Source organism: Danio rerio, chromosome 2, assembly GCF_052040795.2.
Source record: "Danio rerio strain M-AB ecotype USA chromosome 2, GRCz13ab, whole genome shotgun sequence".
Classification (NCBI taxonomy): domain Eukaryota; kingdom Metazoa; phylum Chordata; class Actinopteri; order Cypriniformes; family Danionidae; genus Danio; species Danio rerio.
In genome coordinates this window covers 56,043,248-56,067,370 of record NC_141022.1, presented here as the reverse complement: position 1 = coordinate 56,067,370, position 24,123 = coordinate 56,043,248, and the positions used below count along the sequence as shown (strand labels likewise).

The 24,123-nt window shown below is 36.2% G+C and overlaps 1 protein-coding gene across 5 annotated transcripts in view; it reads left to right on the top strand.

Annotated features, from left to right (window-relative positions):
• Positions 1-24,123, top strand: part of gna11b (guanine nucleotide binding protein (G protein), alpha 11b (Gq class)) — an 89,873-nt gene that overhangs the window by 49,379 nt on the left and 16,371 nt on the right. For all 5 annotated transcript variants that reach the window (XM_087239311.1, XM_087239312.1, XM_087239313.1 and 2 more), the window contains 3 exon segments: positions 9,620-9,804; positions 12,655-12,809; positions 19,478-19,606. In XM_087239311.1, the coding sequence (XP_087095437.1) occupies positions 9,620-9,804; positions 12,655-12,809; positions 19,478-19,606 (469 nt within the window).

Sequence of the window (24,123 nt, the reverse complement as noted above, 5' to 3'; positions counted from 1 at the left end):
GTCACTTAACAGAAATAATGTCCAGTATAGAATATAAAGTCATGGTGCAGTGAAGAAAGAATAAATATTGTGTCTGACTCCCATGAGCTTGGAGGACTGCATCCATACATCTCTGCAATGACTCAAATCACGTATTATAAAGTCATCTGGAACGGCAAAGAAAGTGTTCTTGCAGGACTCCCAGAGTTCATCAAGATTCTTTGGATTCATCTTCAATGCCTCCTCCTTCATCTTACTCTAGACATGCTCAATAATGTTCATGTCTGGTGGCTGGACGGGCCAATCCTTGAGCACAAATGTCTTGATCCCTCCACTCTGCAGATCTCTTAAACACCCCCATACTGAATTCCCCAAACCATGATCTTTACTTTACTAAACTTGACTGATTTCTGTGAGAATCTTGGGTCCATGCGGGTTCCAGTAGGTCTTCTGCAGTATTAGTGATGATTGGAATGCAGCTCAACAGGTGATTCATCTGAAAAATCGACCTTCTGACGCTTTTCCAAATGATCAACTAAAAGTCAAGTTATTATTTGTTGCTCTTACAACTGAGATCAACAACAAGACTTTTGTCAGGTAGTGTAGTTTTTGTAAAGAAAACTGGAATTTGTGAAAATTTATATCGGAAGGTCGGCCTACCGAAAAATTGGAAATCAATTTCGCCTAAGAATTTTACAATATTTGCATCTCCACTGACATAAGCTGCATCCCAAATCGCATACTTATGCACTATTCTAAACCATTTTGTAGTATAAATAGTGTAAGTAGTGTGTTCACACTAAAACTCTAAAAATAATAAGTGCACTTTAATTACCCGGATGATGCACTCATTCAGCCGCTAAAATGAAGTGTGTAATGATGGACACTTCACACACTCAACGACCGCAGGTTTGCCTATGTAGCGAAAGGGGCGGGGCTATCGGACGCACATGTTGGATAACTTTACATATTTTGGATGGTGAAAGCAAAATTCTCCTACGAGAGTGATTATAGCGCCTCCCGATGGTGAATGCAGTTATACTCACGGCAGGTATTATTTAATAACTCGGTCGTATATTTCACTGATTTGGCAACCGTCAAACGTCATCAGGGAAACGGTTTGAATTTCCGCTTAGTAAAAAACAGTGTGCCATTTGGGACAGCACTACATACATATACTATGCTGTTGAGTGTGTAAGTGCATAGTGCATAGTGTATAGTGTGCCATTTTGGACGCAGCTATATTCTTTGATGTTTAACACAAAATTTTCAAGGAAAAACTCCCTTTTTTACCCTTTTATTGGTATTAAGAAACTATTTTTGTGGCAATTTAAACATTTAAAATGCTGAGTGCAGTCGAATCCTCTAGTTTATGCAAGTACATTTGTTTTTCTTCAACAAATTAGACTAATCAGACTAAGAAAATATGATCTTATCCTGTATTGTATTTGACCCTCCTCTGTAAATGCAGGCTTTTTGTTGGAAGAAAATGTTTACGACTCTTTTATACGATGAAATGCTCATTAAATGGAAATGAAGAAGATTTTTAAAATCCACTTAGCAAATGGCCAGCTGTATCATTTGAAGAATCAAAGCACAGAATTCATCCAGTGTAAAATGAAAGCGAGTGGACAAAGATGCTAAATCGCACTTTATTCTTCGTAAAGCGGATGAAAAATATTTGAGGTTTTTATTGGAAGTTTGCTAGGATGTTGTGGAATGTTTTTTTGGCAATTCTAACTATGTAGATGGATGGAATATTTGGGAAACCTGTTTGAAAACCATCCTCAGAGATGTTATTCGGGCTATTGAAATGACAGAAAAATCAAGTAGATTTTGTGCTTCAAGTAGCTCTGAAATTGCTCAAAGCTACGTTAACTGCAGCACTACATTTGCATTCCTCAGAGCCTCCAGATTTTTCCAAAAACTGAGTCGGATTTGGCTTTATTTGAACAGATATGCTCGTGCCCCTTCGCTGATCGGTTCACTTCCTGCAGTTGCAGAGGGGATGAAGGACAGCTCTCATTCTGAAAACGCAGCCTTCCTTTGAAATCCTCACTCAGCTGAGCCGAGGAGCAGCACAACAGGAGTGTTATGTAACGAGAGAGAGAAGGAGAAACCGCTTTTAATTGTGTGTAGAAGAGAGGAAGTCAGAGGCGAGGTTGTAGTGAGTGGTCAAAACAAAAACTGCATCTTTTGATAATGTCAGTGTCTTTATAGGTTCATATTTCCATTGCTTGTTAAAAGAAATGTTTGTGTTTTTTCCAACTGAAGCATGTTTAAATCATTTTGTTGTGGATAGTTTGAGATGGACCTCTACCATTAATCGTTTTTAAACCAAAAATCGCCATTTGAAAGGGTCTGATTTTTTTAAATGCGCTATTAAATATTATAACAAGCATATCGTTTTTGAAAGTTCTGACAGTTTGTAAGCACATTATCCTTATTCTGGTTATATATATATATATATATATATATATATATATATATGTATATAACCATCAACACAGCCACATTCTGCCCCAGCAAGTCAGTTTCAAACATAAAAACAAAAAAAACAAACAAACTTTGTGTCTGTTTTTTGGCTGGCAGATGACAATAGCTGGGCTGTATCTTTTAGTATTATATAGAATACTTTTGTTCTGCCAGATCTCCCAGGCAGGGTTTTATTTAGATTTATTTAGTTCATTTTAGTTTTTGGAATTATGTCCATTGGAAAAAAAGTTCTTTCAGAAGAAGAACAGTTTTTTTGAAGTATTATTTGTTTTTATTCTGTCTATTCAGTGTCCTTCAACAAGAACGGTGGTGGTGGGGTTCATAATATTCACAATGGTATTTTATTACTTGTTGGTTTAACCATGGATGAGATAATGGCTTCTACAGTATGTTATTATCTTTTCAATTACATTTCTTGTCACATGTTCAAAAACAACAGCCAATATTGCATATCTATAATTTATATAAGAATATAATTAAACAATACTTTCACTATATCGTAAATTAGAAGTGTAATAGAAAAAAATATATATTTTTATATTTTTACGCCATTTTGAATTTTACTCAAAAACAAATACAAATACTTTTCCCAACTCAACAAATACAGATGCAAATACCGGCTGCTCCGCACATCCCTAATATATATATATATATATATATATATATATATATATATATATATATATATATATATATATATATATATATATATATATATATAAACCCATTTCAACAAACCAGAAATAAAACTGCTTAAAGAAAGATAGTAAAAAAGAAATGTAATAATAAAAACAAAAATAATCAGTTTTATTACAGTTTATACAAAAAAAAAAACATAACTAAATAGTGACAACAGAATGGGTGATATGATCAGGGATAACCTCTAAAATATATATTTTTTAAATGTCTGGGTAAAAAAACTAAACTTCCCCCCCCTTTGAAAACAATATATTATAGTAAATGATTGGATTGTTGGAAGATGGGAGGGAATGGACAGAGGCCCTGGTTTTAGAGCACAATAAAGTCCTGCACTGTGGCCAGAGGGATGTTGAGCCATTCATCTCCAGAATAGTTTTCAGGTCACTATGTGATGCTGCAAAACACCCCTAAGTGCTCAATAATATTTAGATCTGGTTACTGTGCAGGCCATGGGAGATGTTCAACTTCACTGTCATGTTCATCAGACCACTCTGTCACCAGTCCTTGCTGTGGGTATTGCTACATCATCATCCTGATACATGGCACTGCCTTCAGGATATGTATTTTTATTTTATTGAAGATTTATAATATTTTGGAACAGTAAACATGTCATGCTAAATACTTACAAGGAATCATTGATTTCTGCTGTCTTTATTAGTGTCAAAAACTCAGATTTCTTAAGGCATCTTTGAATATTTTTTTCTGCTGGACATACTGCAAAAAACAAACAAACATTTAAATAAAAATCTTACAGATACCATAGGCATTACAGATAATATTGGTGGTTTTAAAACCTTGACTTTTCCAAGCTGCGGTATACCTTAAAATGGTTATTGTCCCATGCCTAATAATTACATATTAAATATATCAAGAAGATGAAACCCTGTTAATACAAGTTGGCTTTTGGACGCTTGAGGCAATCTTTTGAGCACAGACATTCAAGATATTCTGGAGGTAATAATACTGAACCTCTCAGATGACTACTTTGGCTGAGGCATTTAAGATGCTTTACAATGTGGTTGTCCTCTTATTTGTCCATTAATGTGTTCCGTCAAGGCCATTGTTGCCATGTTAGCAAATTGCAGTCACGTTACTTTTTTTTTTTTTTTTTTTTGATAGGCATGCTGGAATTTATTCGGTAAATATGTTTCCATCTTAGGCCCCGTTTACACTAGTGCGTTTTAGTTTTAAAACGGCGTTGTAGAATGAAAACGATCCGCGTCCACACTCGTTTACCCAGCGTTTCTGAACAGCTCTCCGTCCACACCAAAACGCTGAAAACGCACATCACGTGACCACACACACACTCTCGGGCAAGCGCTCCAGCATTTCTACCCAGATGAGAGCTCTGCTTGTCGGACTGCTCATCAAGCATCTCCCGCTGGATCTAATCTCACTATATTTGCTGAACGTGATATTTCATTCATGTTGTTGTCTTTATCTAACGACATAGGCCAATTCCCTGACTTTGGTCATTGGAATCTATTAAGTTACTTGTTCACGGGTAACATGTTTTGGTTAAGCGCAAAGATAAGTTTATAATTAATCCAGGTACATTAACTGATCGCTTTCCTTTATTTCCTACAATGTATAAACTTATTGTATGTTATACTTTTATAATTATCGATTATTAAAACTGATGTTCAGCAAAAGAGAGGGTGCGTTTCGTATTTTCACTGAAATTGAAAGGAGGCAGTTGTTATCGGCTCCGTTTTGTTATAAATATCCACACAGTGAAGATGACGCTCATATATGCAGCACGGCGCCTCAACATTTCTGCTGTCTGTTAAGTTGCTAATATTAAAAAGAAAATAGGCAGTTCCTTAAATCATCTTTACATTTTATTGTTGAGAAAGTGAAACAACGTAGCCAAGGTGATGTGAATGAAGTTATAAAGTACACTGTTCCCTTTGAAGATTTACCCGTGTCCTCGGTATGTTTTCCATATCAAACTGAGAAGGGGGAGACTGCAGCCTTGATCAAACTTGCGAAGTCTTAACTTACAAGAAGAGGATGCGAGACTGAACTGTGTGTGGGCTACTTAATATTGAGGAAAAGCCCCAATCAGATGTCTCCGTCTTTCCCCATCCACACTGAGACGGAGCAGCAGCGTTTTAGAATGAAAACAGCCTCTCCAGCGTTTTCAAAAAGCTCCGTTTTCGGCGCTCGAGAACTCCGGCGTAGTGTGGACGGATGGCGTAACCGTAGCAAAACTTATGCGTTTTCAAACTAAAACGCACTAGTGTAAACGGGGCCTTAGTTTATGCACATTTTAAAAATGTATGTGCATTTGGCGTTTCTATTTAAGCATTTCTTTATGCAATAGTGCAATCTGAACATAAAATAGGTAAAGAGATGCAACTAATAAAAAACCCTGAGTGTAAGTTAGTCAACTTAAAATCTAAATTTACTTCATTTTATGCAAGTCCCATGTCTTATAGGAGTAGTTTAATTGACTCATACCATTTTAAAAGACTTCCTGCCCATATACCACAACTTTTTTATTTTAATACCCTACATTTGGGAAGTGTAGGAGAATTAAAGCATTATTTCATGTTGACTTTAATCTTGGTCTTGGATTGAGGGTCGTATGTGTGTGTGTGTGGCCGAGTTCACATGTGCGAAAGATCATGCAAACTCTTTTGAAGCTCAAGACTGTATACTGAGCTGCACACACACTAAACATTATCTAGACTATTTAGATAAAGATGCCTTGCAGTGTGAAACCCCCTGGGATTCATTAAAGTTTTATGGCACCTGAATTTGACTGTACATCCTTGGTTTTGCTGGTTAATGGTTAAATGATACAAAGTGGAAGAGATTAAAAAACAAGCTTCACTTTTAATCATTGAAGCTCAAAAGTTTAACATTTCAGATGTTTGAATCGGATTATTTTTGTTGAGTAGTGGTGAAATGAGGTGCAAATTAGTATTAGTTGTTCTTTTTAACTGTATTGTTAACTCTATTTGCATGAAATGCCCTGCTATATATCTATTTTTCTTTAAATATATCATATTAAATCTTTTAAAGACCTCCTGTAGTTAAAATTCTGATTTTGTCCTTTTTTTATAATATGCTTAAAGACAAACCTTGTGCAAAAGCATCAGCCATCAACATTTAGCCTTTGTCAACAACAGATGAGCATTACTTTTTGAAACTAGCCTACTAAATGGTTTTTGCCTACTTTATGCTTATTTAAATAGCAGCCTTTGGTTTGATGATGTAATCTACTAAGACATATACTGGACAAACAGTTGATTTTATTTTCATGAAAGGCGCAGTATGTAATGTTCACCACTAGAGGGTGTGTATTCACAGCAAACAAATCTGTATTTTGAGTGTGGAATTATAGGAGTTATGGTCTCCATCATCCTACAGAAAAAAGTTGTGTTGATGGATGCGCTAAAGTATTCAACAGTTTTTAATCATGATAGTATGGGGAAATTAAGGCTGAAAGCTGTCAAGGAATCAAGAGAAACGAAATAATTGCTCACGAGAGATGAGCGGGACAGCAGCAAATTTAGCAAAACACTGAGGGCTCTATTTTAACGATCTAGACTCAAAGTCTAAAGTGCATGGCACAAAAGCATTAAGGGTGTGACCGAATTCACTCGCTATTTTAAGGATGGAAAAAAAACGGTGTGCCCCCGGTGTATGGTCTAACAGGGTTGTGCTTATTCTCTTTATGAGTTGTGGGTGTGCTTTGAGTAAAATGTGCATTAAACCAAGAGTCTCATCTCCTATTCCAGGGGTGTCAAACTCAATTCCTAGAGGGCCGAAACCCTGCACAATTTAGTTACAACCCTGCTCCATACCTGTAGGTTTCAAACAAGCCTGAAGGACTCAATTAGTTTGATCAGGTGTGTTTAATTAGGGTTGGAACTAAACTGTGCAGAGCTGCGGCCCTTTTGGAACGGAGTTTGACACCTGTGTCCTATTCCCTTTAAGAGTCAGTTGCGTCGCACCATGGTGCATTTGCTATTTACATGGCGGACTTTGTAAGTTGAAAAACTGAACGCTTCACTAGCTAGAAAACAGTTCAACAGAGCATCTGCAGCGCAAGGATAAAGAACAAGCCTCCTCTATTCGGCTTCTTTGACTTTCTCTTTACTTTTACTCTTTACTCCTGAACTTTCATGGATAATGAAGCGGTGTTGTACGCAGTTGTGCCTGCAGCCATACGGTTGTACGCACTGTGCATACCTACCGTGGGATGGCGCAAATTAATTCCGCTTTTTAATCATTTTTTTATTACATAATTTAAATTGATTATTAAACAGCATACAATACAATATAATGACAAAGCAAGAAAGAATGAGAATAAATAAAGGTGTGCGTTTGTGTGGTTTAAAGTGTGTATGTACTTGCATGGTGGGAGATGGGTATTGAAATCTTTTGGCTTTAGTTTTGTTGGTGATTTTTTTCTGCACACTAAAAATTACAAGTCAGCTAGCTATTGTTTAAAACAAGGTTTCACCATGAGTAAACTCTCTTTAAAACAGCTAAACCTAATTGAGACATTTGCCAAAAGGCCTAAACCTAATGAGACAAATATTGCTTCCTCACACGGGGTAGAGATCAAAGTCTCATCAGCACCTGAGCCGGGGGAACTCCAGGCCCAGCTCATGGCTGCGCAGCCTCCTTACATGGTACCGCTATAATTCAAGATGTTTTACACCGTTTTATCTGACAGACTGGCACAACTAAGCAGACATCTTTATTCTCACAGCAAGTTTCTGAGTTCTCTCACCCTTCCAAAAGAGTTATAGACTTTCTTTGAAGCACTTCACCTCAGATGTTATTGGTTATTTTTGTTTATCTAGTACAGTGGTTCTCAAACTGTGGTACATGTACCACTAGTGGTACGCGTGCTTTCTTCTAGTGGTACACAGAGAAATCCAATATGTCATATGTGCATGCAACAATCATTTCAAAATTTATAAAAAATGATTCAAATATGAATATTAGGACATATAGCCTATATTTATTGGGTCCAAGCAGCATTTCCAGGTTTTGATGAATAGCATACTATAGGTTAACACTTTACATTTAAGTACAGGAGTTTTTATTTTTTTTTTTTACTTTCTAAGAATAGTAGTCTACCATTTTTAATCAACTTTTAAAAGCACATTTTAATTTAAACATTGATATTTTATTTTATTTATTTATTTTTACAAATAAGCACAATACAGTGTTAATGTTCAAACTATTTATAATGTTTAAAGTGGCTATTAATTTTTTAAACAAAAATAGTTAATCTGCCACGTTTTTAAACTGTGCAGGGTTGTAGCTGCTTTACTGAGCCTACTACGCTACTGTATTTCAATACTGGTCATTATCGTGGAACTTGGACAATTTTTTTCTGAGGTGGTACTTGATGAAAAAAGAGAACCACTGATTTAGTAGATAACTGACCAACAAAAATATATCTTAAAATTAAGATAGAAGCGATGTGCTTTCATTTTCCCGGTCTCACTCGCGGGAATGCCCTTAAATAATGTAGCCATATGGCAATGCAGTCGTCTCCAAAACCCGACAGGTGGACAAATCTAAACTGTTTTTTACTAAAATAAATATAAATAAGCATATAATAAATAATACTGCTAATAATAATAACATTTTACAAATGCAAATTGTCACGAATTAACTTTGACATGGAGGTTTGACATGGCAGTGGTTTTTATATTTATATAGAAAATAATCAAAGTGTATCAAATAATCAAAGATATTTGTGTATTGCTGTACATCCTGTGTATATTAAGCAATGTGTAAGCGTTTGGACTCGCATAGGTGCATAACTAACACGCTCATCACTGGATATTAGACCAGCTTTCAGTTGGACAGTGGCACAGTTTATTTCAGTTTCTCAAAATAGCTACGTGCCAACAATGCGCCTTTACACCTCCTAGTCCACAAAGTGGCGCAAATGGATTTGCTATTTCAACAACGTGATGGAAAATGTGAAAACTAAGGTTACGTTGGTCTGAAAATAGCAACAAATCATGCCAAAAAAAGTCAGAGTGTATGATAGGGCCCTGACTGTTTTAGTGCTTTTAGGATATTTTAATAAAAAAAATTATATATATCTTTAATTCTCCAACTTCATTCTATTCATTTTTTTTCATTTCCATTCATTATCCATTGGTTTTGGTCAGTGTTCAACAGGCAAAATAAATCTCATAGACTTGCACTGAAGTGAGCCATGCTGTATTTTAGGTCTGAAATGCTCGCTGATGTTATTGTGAGGACCAGCAGCACGTATTTGCTCTCATTAATTAGAAGTGGCTCTTTTCCCTCAATTGAAAGGCTTAATTAAATCATTTCCGAGTGTCCTGATTTGCTTCCGCATTGTGACCAGCCGGCACGTCCGAATGGGATGACTGTGAATAAATGTACCCGTGTTCTTGTTCTAGATTTTGACCTCTGAATCTTCTCTCTGCTTTAGGAACTGGTGAGAGCGGCAAGAGTACGTTCATTAAACAGATGCGCATCATCCATGGCGCCGGATACACAGATGAGGACAAGCGCGGCTTCACCAAGCTGGTGTACCAGAACATCTTTACCTCCATGCAGGCCATGATCCGCGCCACAGAGACCCTGAAGATCGGCTACAAGTATGAACAGAATAAGGTGAGAGTGATCCATGTTTGCAATGTTTTCTGTGTTACTAAGTTCTGAAAGGTTATAAAGTCCTGTCGGGGGGTGAAGAGGTCTCGTGTCAGATCGAGATTTAAATCGAGATTAAAGGTTCAAAGTTGTCTCGTGAGTTGTGATGTTAGCATGATGGCGTGTGAGAGTGAAATTCTCGTCGAAAGTTGGAGGCAGGATTCCATTTAAACCGCAAATTAAGTGCTTTGCACACACCTGGCAAACCAGGCTGGCCTTGATATCACACGTGTCATTTGGTTGCTTGGGCGAGTGTGACGTAACCTTTTTTATTTCCACTGTAGTCACTGCCATGTGTAAACATAGGCTGCTGGTACCACATCACGCACGGCGATTACGTCTCCCTGGCCTAGGTTCAGAATCTGGCAGTTTTTCGCATGACTAGCTTTTGAACAGAGACCTGCGTGCAATTATGTCATAGCGACACCCGCTGGCATATAAACATAGTAAGACATGAAAGCTTTTGTTTTTATTTTATTGTTTTTGTTATTTTGTTATTTTTTCGCCTTTTTTATTAATTAAAAAAAATTGTGTTAAGTTTTTATTTTATTCCAATAAAAACATTGGCCTTATAAACATAACTTTTCTCACAAGTTCTCGCGAGATTAAATCGAGATTTATGGTAAAAAGTTGTCTCGTGAGTTGTGATGTTAGCATGATGGCGTGTGAGAGAGAAATCCGCGTTGAAAGTTGGGGGCAGGATTCCATTTAAACCACTAATCAAGTGCTTTGCACACAAGTGGCAACCCAGGCTGGCCTCGATACTGCATGTCACTTGGTTACTTGGGCGGATGTGACGTAACCGCTTTTTTTTTTTTACTGGAGTTCAAAGTCTGCCATGTCCTAACAGAGGCTGCTGGTACCACATTACCTACTGCGATTACGTCACACCAGCCCAAGCAACCAAGTGAGACGTGCAACACTGATCGATCGACCCAGGTTCGGAATCTGACAATTTTTTATTTTATTTGCAATGATGTCACAGTGACAACCACTGACATAAACATTGGAAGACATTAGTTTTATTTTATTGTGTTTTAAGTTATTTTCTCATTTCTTTTTTCCTTTTCTTTGTTTTTATTCAATATTTTTTCATATTAATGAAATTTGATTTTTAATTTTAGTTCTTTGAAATAAAAACATTGGCCATATAAATATAGGACAACATGAAAACTTTTTCTTTTTTAAGTTCTTTTTTACACAAGATCTTGCGAGAATATATCAAGATTTAAGGTAAAAAGTTGTCTCGTGAGTTGTGATGTTAGCATGATGTAGTGTGAGAGTGAAATTCGCATTGAAAGTTTAATGCAGGATTCCATTTGAACCGCAAATCATGTGCTTTGCACACATCTGGCAACCCAGGCTGGCCTTGATATTGCACGTGTCACTCAGTTGCTTCGGCGGGTGTGACATAACCGTTTTTTGTTCAAAGTCTGCTGCGTCCAAACAGAGGCTGCTGGTACCAAATTACCTACCGCGGTTATATTATACCCGCCCAAGCAACCGAGTGAGACGTGCAACACGAAGCCAGTCCACATCGATAGACCGACCTAGGTTTGGAATATGACAGTTTTTTGCATGATCAGCTTGACCAAAGACCTATGTGCAATAATGTCACAGCAACAACCGCAGACATTAACATAGGAAGACAAAGAAATTTTTATTTTATTGTTTTTTTTTTAATTTATTTTATTTTGTTGTTTTTCTCCTTTGTTTTCTGTTATTTAATTTTTTTAATGAATTATTATTATTTATTTTTTATTCCATTAAAAACATTGCCAGGAAAAAAATTTATACATTACATTTTTCATAATTTCACAATGTTTTATTTATTAATTTATTTTTTTGCAATAAAAATGACTGATTTTGTAGGGTTAATTTCCCGAAATTTGCGAAAAATTTTGCAGTTAAAAAAAAAAAAAATGTATATATATATATATATATATAATAAAAAATGTGTTAGGGCTCTCTCTACTGTAATACACCTAAAACACGGATTGCTGTAAAACTTGTCAATGGCAGGGAAGCGTTTTCTCCCGTTAACAGCAGGGAAAGAGGTAGGCGAAATCGTTTATCGATTTGATGCACACCATAATACCAGCCATACATGTTAAGCGCAAATAATGTCCTTCAATTTGGTCATGTCTATCGGCCGTCATCCTTGAACCAATCTTCATTATTGTAAGCTGCTTTGCATTGCTCCGTTTGTTAGATGTTTGCTCCCACTTTTTTCCTGCAGTCTGAAGCACGTCAAACACTCAAAACAAACAATTCTCTCGGTGTTATTCATTCGATTTGTGCCACAAGATGTATAATCGCATCTTTGCATTGTCTTCCCATGTAAATAACCCGCGCTTCATCTGCGTCTGCTTACTGCACAGGCTGCAAAACTATTTCCCCCCGCTCTCATGTAGATTGTGAGGGCACAGGTGAGATGTCATTTTTCGAGAGACACTAAAACACTTCATGTGTGCTGCGTTTGCAACGTCTATAAGTCATGAAAAACAATTAATTGCAAACTGAAATAAATATAATTTAATTATGTGGTTTGGACTTGGATGTTTCATGAGATTAATTACATATTTTATGTGATTATTCAGCGTTTAATTTAAGTATTTTGCAGGATTGGAAAAAAAACGTTGACTTTACTTTGGATTCAGCGATTGCAAAATCGTAATAAACTAAGGGGTCACAATTTTTTTACACGAAGCATTTTTTTAATAATCTTAGATTTTTCATCTGCCATATTACACTACTGCAGATTATCAGCTTGTTCTCCTTTTGTCTAAACTGTTCATCTTCTCTAAACTGCAGGCCAACGCTATGCTGGTGAAGGAGGTGGACATCGAGAAGGTGATGTCCTTTGACCACCCCTACATTAATGCCGTAAAGATGCTGTGGTCTGACCCAGGCATTCAGGAGGCCTACGACAGACGCCGAGAGTACCAGCTGTCAGACTCCACCAAATAGTGAGTATACATCTGTCATCATCCCTGCATTGAATAAATGATGATCATTCACAATCAGCGTTGTTTAAACAGTGTCACGTCCTCCTAACAGTTGCATATGCGCTGTTGTGTAAGACCACAATGCGATCCGGCGACTCATTCATTCACACTGGTCATGCTGTATCTGTAAGTCAACAGGAAGCCACCGTTTCTTAATAAGTGTTCCTGGTCATATTGTAAATGATTAATTGGTGTTTGTTATTCCATTGAAAAAATACTTGTTCATCTGGAATTCTGTCATTGTTTGCTCATTCTCGTGTTTCGTGAGTTTCTGTCTGAGGGAGTAAATAGATAAGGAAATAAATGACTATTCTGAGGACAAAAATAAGTCCTCAAAATGGCAGGAAAGCCTTTGAACTCACAAAATTAGTTGTAATCCAAACTGTAAAAAATTATTAGTCGACTTTACTTAAATTTGACCCCTTTTTTAAGATGTAAGATTAGCCTTTGGTGTCTCCAGAATGTTTCTGTCAAGTTTCAGCTCAAAATATCCATCAGATTATTTAGTATATAATATAGAATCTGTCCATTTTGGTGTCTGATCACAATGTTGCTGTTTTTGTAGCCTGTGGCTTTAACGAACCCCTATTTTGCATTATAAAAGGTCATATTTTGGTTTTGCGGGTCTCCAACAGCATGCTGACATGCTTGCAAGATCAAAAAACATTTTTATTGTCCTGTAATATGCATATGTTTTATCTAATTAACCCAACAACTCCAATATGAATCGTTCAGTGATTCATTAGTTCCCAAACCTCTCCTTTTCATGAGGCTAATCTGTTGTGATTGGTCTGATGACCCAGTCTGTTGTGATTGGTAGACTGGATTCAGCACAAAACGTCTACCACCGTCATGAAGCAGCAGAGAGTGTGTGAGAGCCCAATGCAGTAATGCAATAAAGCAATGCAGTTAAACTAGAGCTGCAACACCGAATCGATTAAATCGATAAAAATCAATTACTAAAAGCGTTGGCGACGAATTTCATAATCAATTTGTTGTTGCGCGACACGGGGACGTTTGATTATTAAAAAACACTTTAGTTCAGCGCGGAGCGGAGTGAACACGGTCTCTCTCATGTGCACTGATACAGAGTTCGTCGCCTCATAGACAGGGATGAGAAGGAAGAGAGTTTAACAGTAGGGTCCTACTTTTGAAGTGAGGACTGTAAAGTCCCTGCTGCTGATGTTTTACTCGTTATCCAGCTTGACAAGCATGACAAGCTAGCGTTAGCTTGTTTACCTTTAGAAAAATCTAATTCAGCTTTGGTGTGGTGTCTGATGGTGAGCCAGAGAGAGCTCGCACTGAACAGAGCTCTCAGTTAGGGATCGTCGGAAAAGTGCTTTTTTTTTTTTTTCGTTTCGAAAACGAAACCAACTTAACCCTGCTGAGAAAGACGAGTCATATTATCACAATTATGCAGCGTTTTAAAACTAACCGCCTAATGCTTATATTATGTTTTAGACATGTAAATACACACAAGTATTAGTAAAACAGAACATTTAGAGTTTGTAAAACACACAAGAGTCTAACAATCCATTCCGTTTTATTAATATCAGATACACATTACACATAGTGAAAGTAACTATGAAGCTGAATCTACTCTTCTCTAAGTTCACCAGCCGCTTACTTGCATGTAGTTATTAGGAGTAACTGGTGAATTTACGTGCTGAATTCTGCGTGTTTTGCTTTTTATGAATGAGGAAAACGTGCAGCTGCAAGTAAACATGGTGACGACCATCTCACATTATAGATCACAATCACTTACACGTTTATGTGAACTGTTAAAACTTCTCTTTGAGATTACATCTCATTAAGATTATTTTCATTACCCAATTCACAAATAATATAACTTGTTTTAAGCAAGTGATCACTTAAATCTGAGGTGTTTTTTTTTCTTCAGAAAACAAGACATCATTTCTTATGTTATTTCATGTGTCTAGTATGTATCTTGATTTAAAAATATTTAGATATTTGGATTGAAAACAGGACAAAACTACTTTAGTTTGTATTTTATCATTATTATAACAGCTCAGGGATGAGCTTTTTTGAATAAACGGTTGAAAATTAACTATATTGCTTAATTATTAGGGTGAGGCAGTGGCGCAGTAGGTAGTGCTGTCGCCTCACAGCACTCACAGAAGGTCGCTGGTTCGAACCTCGGCTCAGTTTGCGTTTCTGTGTGGAGTTTGCATGTTCTCCCTGCCTTGACGCTCATAAACAATCATAAAGTCCTCGTGCTGCAGGAATTAGGAGGTTTGCTGAAGGTGCAACTGTTGTGCATTGAGGGGAGGGGGTTTGCGTCTTTAATAAACTACGGCAGATTGTGTTCATTAAACAGTAAGAATGATTCATTAATCCATATAAAACGGCCCCTTAAAGTCACGTCCCGCTTTCAGTTTCGGGCTCAGGCACATTTTGCACTCAAACAAGCGTACTGTGCCAAAGCCCAAGTAAACCGCGCTCAGAGGCTTACAGAGTAAATCGTGTGTGAGCCTGATTCAGAGCACTCAAACTTCTCAAACGATCCGGAAAACGTGCCTGGGCATGGTTCGGACAGCATAGTGTGATTAGGCCCTTATTCAGACACACTCATTCACTATGGCCAATTTAGTTTATTCAAGTCACCTATAGCGCATGTGTTTGGACTGTGGGGGAAACCCGAGCACCCAGAGCAAACCCACAGCAACATGGGGAGAACATGCAAACTCCACACTGAAATGCCAACTGGTCCAGCTGAGACTCGAACCAGCGACCCTCTTGCTGTGAGGCCACAGTGCTTACCACTGAGCCACCATCCCACCTCTGATCTGAATCGTAGAGTTAATCTGAAAGCTGAATGGTTAGATGCAAGGATTATCTTTGATTCAGCTCACAAATGTCCACAAACTAATTCATGAAAGAGTCATTCAGAAACAAGCGATTCAGTTTGATTTATCTCATTAACGTTAATGAACTGGAATCAATTTAAGTATAATGACCTTAATGACTTTATAAGATTTACAATGTATTACACAGAAGTCATATAAACCATTTTTATGATTTATTTGGGTGCAATTTTTATTTATTTATACTTTATTATTATTATTATTATTGTCATTAAAAATTCTCCAGTGTAATAGCATGAAAAAAATAGCAATTTCTTTAAAAATAATATCTTCAGTTCTGCCCTAAAAGAGAAAGCGAGTCATGTAGATGTGAAATGACAGAAGAGTGAGTCACTGATTTATATTTGGACCATTCTTTTAATGCTTACAGATATCTAAGATTTTATTATGTCTGGAGAAGGGAGAATAAAGCGATCAATTTATGCTTAAAAATAAACACAACAACTTCCAGCTTGTGCAGGACACAAAAATCAATTCAGCTCTCAGAGAATGTTTTGTGTGATTGTCTGTTTCACAGCTTTCTTTTTCTGAATGGGTTTGCGTCCGCGTCTCTCTGATGATCTAAATGAACAGTTTGGCGGCAGTCAGTCTTGTCCTATTTCTTTTACTGGCCCAATAAAATACGGAGGCAGTGCGCTTTTTTTCACCACATTAAAACGCACAGATGTATGAAGCCTGGAGTCTGTTCAAGAATCATTGGCATCATGTGAATCATGTGAATCGCTCCCCCTGCTGGTGTGTTGAGGAAACACAGGTCACATCAGTGCTGCAGAATTGACACATTTACACAAACTTCACTTAAAAGCAAGGTTATAATAGTTTTGGATTTCTCTTTAGTTTTAATTTCTATTTAGTTTTGACTTTGTTTTCAAATTTAGCTAGTTTTAATTGGTTTAAGAGGCAGATTTACTAGTTTTCATTAGTTTCTATATATTGAAATGACTTTGCTTTAGTTTAGTTTTTATTAGTTTCAGTATTATCTTTTTTTCATAATGAGGATATTTGTTGGGTGCAAGATTCAAAATCAACAGGATAAATATTGGTTAATAAAAACTCAGTCATACATTATCTGAAACATTTATTCAAAGGACACATGAACACTATCATCTACCACTACCATCTACTCATCCTCAAATTCAAATACAACAGCCCTCAAGAAAGCAGCCCTAAGTACAATATGTGTGCAAGCCTGCTTCTGAGGTTAAATACACAGCAGTGGTGGGAAGTTTAGATCCTTAACATTTAAGACCTCGGTTCACCCGCGCTGCAGTTGTTCAAGTTTAGATGCGCAGTATTGACAGTTCAGCGCTTCTCAATGTAACGTTGCTGTTGCCGGATTATTTATTTAGTTGTTTAAAAAAATAATCTGATCTCACAACAGGTTTCTTTTAAAAGGTGTATTGGATATTTATTGAATAAAAATGTCTGTTTCTTTTTGGAGAATATTAACATTCTTGCTTTCAGAGCTGCGCTATTGTCATGTATCATACAGTTGAAGTCAAAATTATTGACCCTTAATTACTTCCTTTTTCTTTTACAAATATTTCCCAAATGATGTTTGACAGAGCAAGGATTTTTTTACAGTATTTCCTATAATATTTTTTCTTCTGGAGAAAGTCTTATTAGTTTTATTTCGGCTAGAATGAAGCAGTTTTAAAAAAATTAAAAACCATTTTCAGGGTTCAACGCTAGGGATTTTTTTCTACTAGCCCGATCGGGCAAGTGGTTCAGATTTTTACTTGCCCTGCCAAAATTTTCTGATTAAAATTTTCTGATTAATTAATACTGATTAGATTAATTAAAGTGAATTGTTTAATGTGTGGTTTAGTTTAATTATTTAGTTGACAATTTTATGTTTTTTGTTTGTTTAAAATCCACCAAAATTCCTAATTTTATAAGCAGGCTCATTACATCAGTCTATAATACTGTCAGTATTTTTATTATTCATTTATTTGTAAATCTTAATTTAAAATGTATTTCACTTCTTGTTCTTGCTTGATCCATCAACATAATAATCATATTAGCCGCACGAATCGCGCTTACTGGGCAAACAAGTTCTAAAACAAACGTTTGGGCATGAAAGCACGCAATTGACAAACAGTCGCCGCCAAATTAAACTTTAGTGACAAACCAGCACTGGCCCCTATCGGGCCAGTAACCATTCTGTATACTGTCCCGAGCGTCTTGCACACTGGCGCCGGGCCAGCGGGCAGTCCTTATTGTTGAGCCCTGATTTTAAGGTCAATATTATTAGCCCCCTTAAGCAATATTTGTTTCGATGTTCTACAGAACAAACTGTCGGTCTACAGTGACTCTGGCCAAACGTCTTGTGCGTAGCTACACTGAACACTGGACGTCCATCGTGGAGTAGCTGCAGGTGTGAGTAGGTCACCGGTGAGCTAACCCACGGCATCAATGCGAAGACTCGTCTGTCACTGGGGTCTTTCTGGAATCAGACTCATGCTCTCCACTCCTCCATGACCGCGACGGCATCTGCAAACGGCCTGGTCCAAGATTATGGATACCTCTAGAAGTCCTCTATGGAGGACATAGAGAAAGTCTTATTAGTTTTATTTCGGCTTGAATGAAAGCAGTTTAAAAAAAAATTTAAAAACTATTTAAAGGTCAATATTATTAGCCCCCTTAAGCAATATTTGTTTCAATGTTGTTCAAATGTCTACAGAACAAACTATCGGTCTACAGTGACTTGCCTAATTACTTTAACTTGCCTAAATAACCTAGTTAAGCCTGTAAATGTCACTATAGGCTGAATACTAGTATCTTGAAAAATGTTTCATCTTTATTTCTATAGCACTTACAGTGTAGATTGTGTCAAAGCAGCTTACCATTGAAGTTCTAGTGAATTAAGACTGCTTCAGTCCAGTATTTAGAGTTGAATTTCAGTTTAGTTTAGTTCAGTGTGGTTTAGTTTTCACTGCTGAAAGCCGAAACACTGAAGAGCAAATCCATCATTGCGCAGCTCTACAAGTCCCAAACCAAGCAAGCCAGTGGCGACAGTGGAGAGTAACAAACTTCACCAATTGACGAAAGTGAAGGAAAAACCCTCAAGAGAAAACAGGCTTAGTTAAGCACGACCATTTCTCCTCTGGCCAAACGTCTTGTGCATAGCTAGACTGAACACTGGTCGTCCATCGTGGAGAAGCTGCAGGTGTGAGTAGGTCACCAGTGAGCTAACCCACGGCATAAATGCGAAGACTCGTCTGTCTGGGTTCGTTCTGGAATCAGACTCATGCTCTCCACTCCTCCATGACCGTGACGGCATCTGCAAACGGCCTGGTCCAAGATTATGGATACCTCTAGAAGTCCTCTATGGTTGGCAAAAATATCTAGTAAAATATTATGCACTGCCATCATGGCAAAGATAAAATAAATAAGTTATTAAAAAAATTGTTAGTAAAACTATTATGTTTACAAATGTGTTGAAAAAAATCTTCTCTCCGTTAAACAAAAACAAACATGGGGGCTAATAATTCAGGAGGGCTAATAATTCTGACTTCGACTGTATAATGCTTCAATCACATGAAGTCTACCTTCATTTGACCAGTTCAACAAATCATCAGTCTTCCCTATTTAGCTGCTGTTTTATTTAGATCGTCTCATAAGACAAATTAATGAATATCCTCTTAGATCTGCTGACTGGGGAAGCATCCTTTACCAAACCACACGCTAGTGAAGTAAAGGGGTTAGTGATGTTTTATTTTTCTCTCTTTCTCTTTTTCTCAGTTATCTGTCTGATCTGGATCGTATTGCCGAATCTTCGTACCTTCCCACCCAGCAGGATGTCCTGAGGGTTCGAATCCCGACCACGGGGATCATTGAATACCCATTCGACCTTCAAAGCATCATTTTCAGGTAGAGGACGCAGGGCAATTATTCATCTGCCTTCGTTCGATATTTAGGAACTCATTTTTTTTCTTCCCTTCTCACTGAATGTAGGTTAACATTGAGAACTGGAGAGTTATTAATATTTTCAAGAGCCACAGATGACTTTCTAGTGTGCGACCTATAAAGATCTAGTCACACATCAGTCATAGATGTCTTTGTTGCAGTTTTTGGAGAGAGAGTAAATAGTAAGTAAATTAAGATTTTAAAGGTGTACTATCCCTTTACGTAAAGATTACAGTCTAGTTTTACTGTGGTTTTAATGAAAAGTACTGTCTTTGGTTCAGTTTTTGGGTTTAAGCACTCATTTAAAGGGACATTACATCAATTTACTGTCATTTAGGGTGCATTCACACCTGTGGATCGATTCTCTTGTGCTGAAATAGGGATTAAAATTGTTACAATGTTGCTCTTTGCTCTTGGTGTGGTTGGCTTGCACACTGCAAGGTTTCTAAACGGACCAAAAGAGCTAAAACAAGTCACGTGTGAGTAAACTCTCCTCATATTGGTCAGAGTTTCACAGTTTATTTTGCAGAGACCCGCTCAGCTGTCATGCATCCTTATTTTAATTCATGATGATGAGCAATAAGATATTATCTGTGAAAACTGGAGAAACGCACCAGGTTCCGAAACAAACATCTAGGTGTAAAAGCACCCTTACTCTCTAATTGTTTCAAATGATGTGTTCCTTTGTTCTGTTGAACACAAAAGAAGATATTTTGAAGATAGCTAGAAACCTGTAACCGTTGACTTCCATACTGTTTGTTTTTTCCTACTGTGGAGGTCAATGGTTACATGTTTCCAGCTTTCTTCAAATAATCTTCTTTTGTGTTCGACAGAAGAAACTCAATGGTTTGTAATGACTTAACCAGTTAAACTTTGCAGACTCGGGTACGTGACGTCAACGATTTTCGCTTTAGGATTTAAAGGGCTAGCATTGCACCAGACCCCCGTAAGTGGTTTAGTTTGAAAGTGTAGAATCTTTATTTTATGCACATACCTGTATGCTTCAATTTGGTTTTTATTCTACTGTAAAAAAGTTATTTACGCTTAAATACACAGCATTCTTTTTACTGAACTATATTCAACAGTTGCCAAATGTATCGCGGTGTTTCCATGGCGCAGAAGTGAAAACAATACATTTATGATCAATAAGCAGCCCCAGATTGCACAGACAGCTGTCATCTCTTACCTTATCAGGTAACATGTCACAGCGTCAGTAAACTGCATCAATCTCTCGCTTTCACACTTGTACTTAGTCATTTTAGTGAAAACCTCAGATGCTGTTGGTTGTGCACTTTTTTAACAGCCAGGTTTATCGACGCCATTGTAACGACACATTGCTTATTCATGCCAGAGTCCTGCGGAAAAAGTGATCGACAGGTGGTCATTTGTGTGTAACTTATACTTTTTTATTTATGATCTGGTTATGGCTAGGCCCACACGGAATCTGCAGGCGTGGAACTCTGCAGATTTTTAGCCCGTCATTGATTTAGTTTATTTACTTGTGTAAATGTGTGTAAATTCGTATTTATTCAGCTTTTAAATTAATTTCAGTAATATTATTGGCTAATATGAAAGTGTTGATATGATTTATGTACAATGCAGTTTGTAAAGTAATATTTTCTGTCTTTTAGTAGATCTATTATATGAGAGACTTGCTTTGTTTACCAAATAAAGTGGATCTAATTGGATTTGCATTGTAAACATTAAATACAAGTTAAAAAGGCGTTACTTTTTATTTCATATATTGAGGTTTTAGTTATGATACTGCCAAAATCATTCGACATAAATCCGCAAGATTTTTACCTAAATATTGCGCAGAAATAGCAAAAAATGTCTGCAGATTTCGTCTGGCCCTGGTTATGGGTAAAACTAAAAACGGTAAGCCACAAATAATTAATTCATCATGATTCATAAATAGTTTATTCACCGCCGCCTACAACGACGATGCTATCATCCATCGCAATGTTTCACATTAGACGTTGTACGATGCCTAATTGGTCGACATCGCCCAATCCTATTAAATATTAGAATTCTACAGTATTTCAGTTTTTAATGAACGGTTTGGATCATTTTTGTTGTGTTTGGAAGGAGAAAACATTATTTATGTATTTATTTTGCATAATTAATTCTATTGACACTTAAATAAAACAACCTTTTCAAATAATATATTTTTTAATGCAATTGAATTTGATTACTTTAAATTTTTAGCATCTTTCCTCCAATATTCAGTGCCACACGATCCTTCAGAAATCATTTAGATATGATGATCTGATGCTTTGTGATAATAATGCATTAGTGAATGTTGAACTCTGATTAAGAAATGCTGTAAAAGTATTGTTCATAATTAGTTCATGTTAGATAAAACATCAATAAATCCTGAAATTAGCATCTATTACAGGTAAATAATATGAAGCAGAACCGTTTTTTTAAACACTGAAGATGCACACTTACATGCTTGTTCATGTTAGTAAATGCATTAACTAACATTAACCAATACAACCCTATTGTAAAGTGTTACCATTTGATTAAAGGAAATAATAGAAAGTTAGAACATTTGCAGTGTTTTAAATGTCTTTACTATTAATTTTGAAAAATCTGTTGCGTCTTTGTGTGATCAGATTTGACATTTCTGTAGAACTAAAACGTTTGACTGGTGTGTGATGATCATTAAGTTTTAATGAGGTTTATGTTTCATTGGCCGCAGTTAAAAGGACTCCAGTCAGAAGCCTCTGCCATCCGGTTGCTGTGGTTAAATGAATCCACAAGTCAATCCCATAATGCTTAGCACTTACCAGCTTCCGCCTTTTTACCAATCATATTATTTGACCTCATTTGAAACTTTGTATTATCAGTTCTGTCTTGTGTTATTGCTTTCTTCAGATAAAAGGTATAAAGGCATCTGCTAACATCAATGAATGTAGATGTATGTCAGAGCGTAAATATTCTTTGAGATAGTTAATATTCATGACTTAAGGGTGTGGCCAGTGTAGGCAAAAACTGGTTCATTAAAACTACGAGTTTTGAAGATAATGTTAAATTATATATGAATGTGAAAATATTATAATCAATCTTCCAGTATTACGATAATGTAGATTTCTTTTGCCATAATTTAGGCCTAATACTTATTATATTCATTCATTCATTTTCCTTCGGCTTATTCTCTACTTCAGAAGTCGCCACAGGGAAATGAACCGCCAGCTATTCCAGCATATGTTTTCAATATATTTTCCACCATATGTTTTATCTTGCCACAACCCAGTACTGGGAAACATCCATACACGCACACACTCATACGCCAATTTAGGTTATCCAATTCACCTAAAGCGCACGTGTTTGGACTGTGGTGGAAACCGGAGCACCTGAAGGAAACCCATGCCAACACGCGGAGAACATGCAAACTCCACACACAAACGCTAACTGAGCCATCCCGGGGCTTGAACTAGCGACCTTCTTGCTCTGAGGTGACAGTGCTAACCACTGAGCCACCTAGTTATTATATTATATTATATTATATTATATTATATTATATTATATTATATTATATTATATTATATTATATTATATTATATTATGTTATATTATATTATATTATATTATATTATATTATATTATATTATATTATATTATGTTATATTGCCCATTATTAATTTTTATTTTAGCCCTAATCACTATATTAAGACAACATTGCTATAGTTGCATGTTACATGTTACATGTTTTTTTTCCGACTGTAAATCCTAGAATTGCACGTTTTCCCACCTTTTTATTTTACCTAAATATTGAACTTTCAGTACAAAATGGCCAAATTTGCACATTTAAAGAAAAATATATCTGCTTTTTTCTCATCTAAAATTAGCTTATTTGTATTTTTAAAATTAATTTTAGACCTAATTATCAAAGGTTTTTTTTTTAGATTTAGTTTTTCCAGTGTCATTTCAGGCAAAATGACACTGGAAATGACACTTTAAATTATTAATAATTCTATTATATATATTTTTATATAGAGAGCCAAAAAGTGCTATTATTTAGTTTTTATTGTATGTATGTATGTATGTATGTATGTATGTATGTATGTATGTATGTATGTATGTATTTGTGTGTGTATGTATGTATTTGTGTGTGTATGTATGTATTTGTGTGTGTGTGTGTGTGTGTGTGTGTGTGTGTATATATGTATATGTATATATATATATATATATATATATATATAACACACACACACACACACACACACACACACACACACACAGATGAAGTCAGAATGATTAGCCCGCCCTTTGAATTTTTTCTTCTTGTTTTAATTTTTCCCAAATATTAAAACTTATTTGTTTTATTTTAGCTAGAATAAAAGCAGTTTTTAATTTATTATGAAACATTTTAAGGTCATTAAAGCTGTATAAAAGTGTCTTGAAAAAATATCTAGTAAAATATTATGTACTGTCATCATGGCAAAGATAAAATAAATCAGTTATTAGAGATGAGT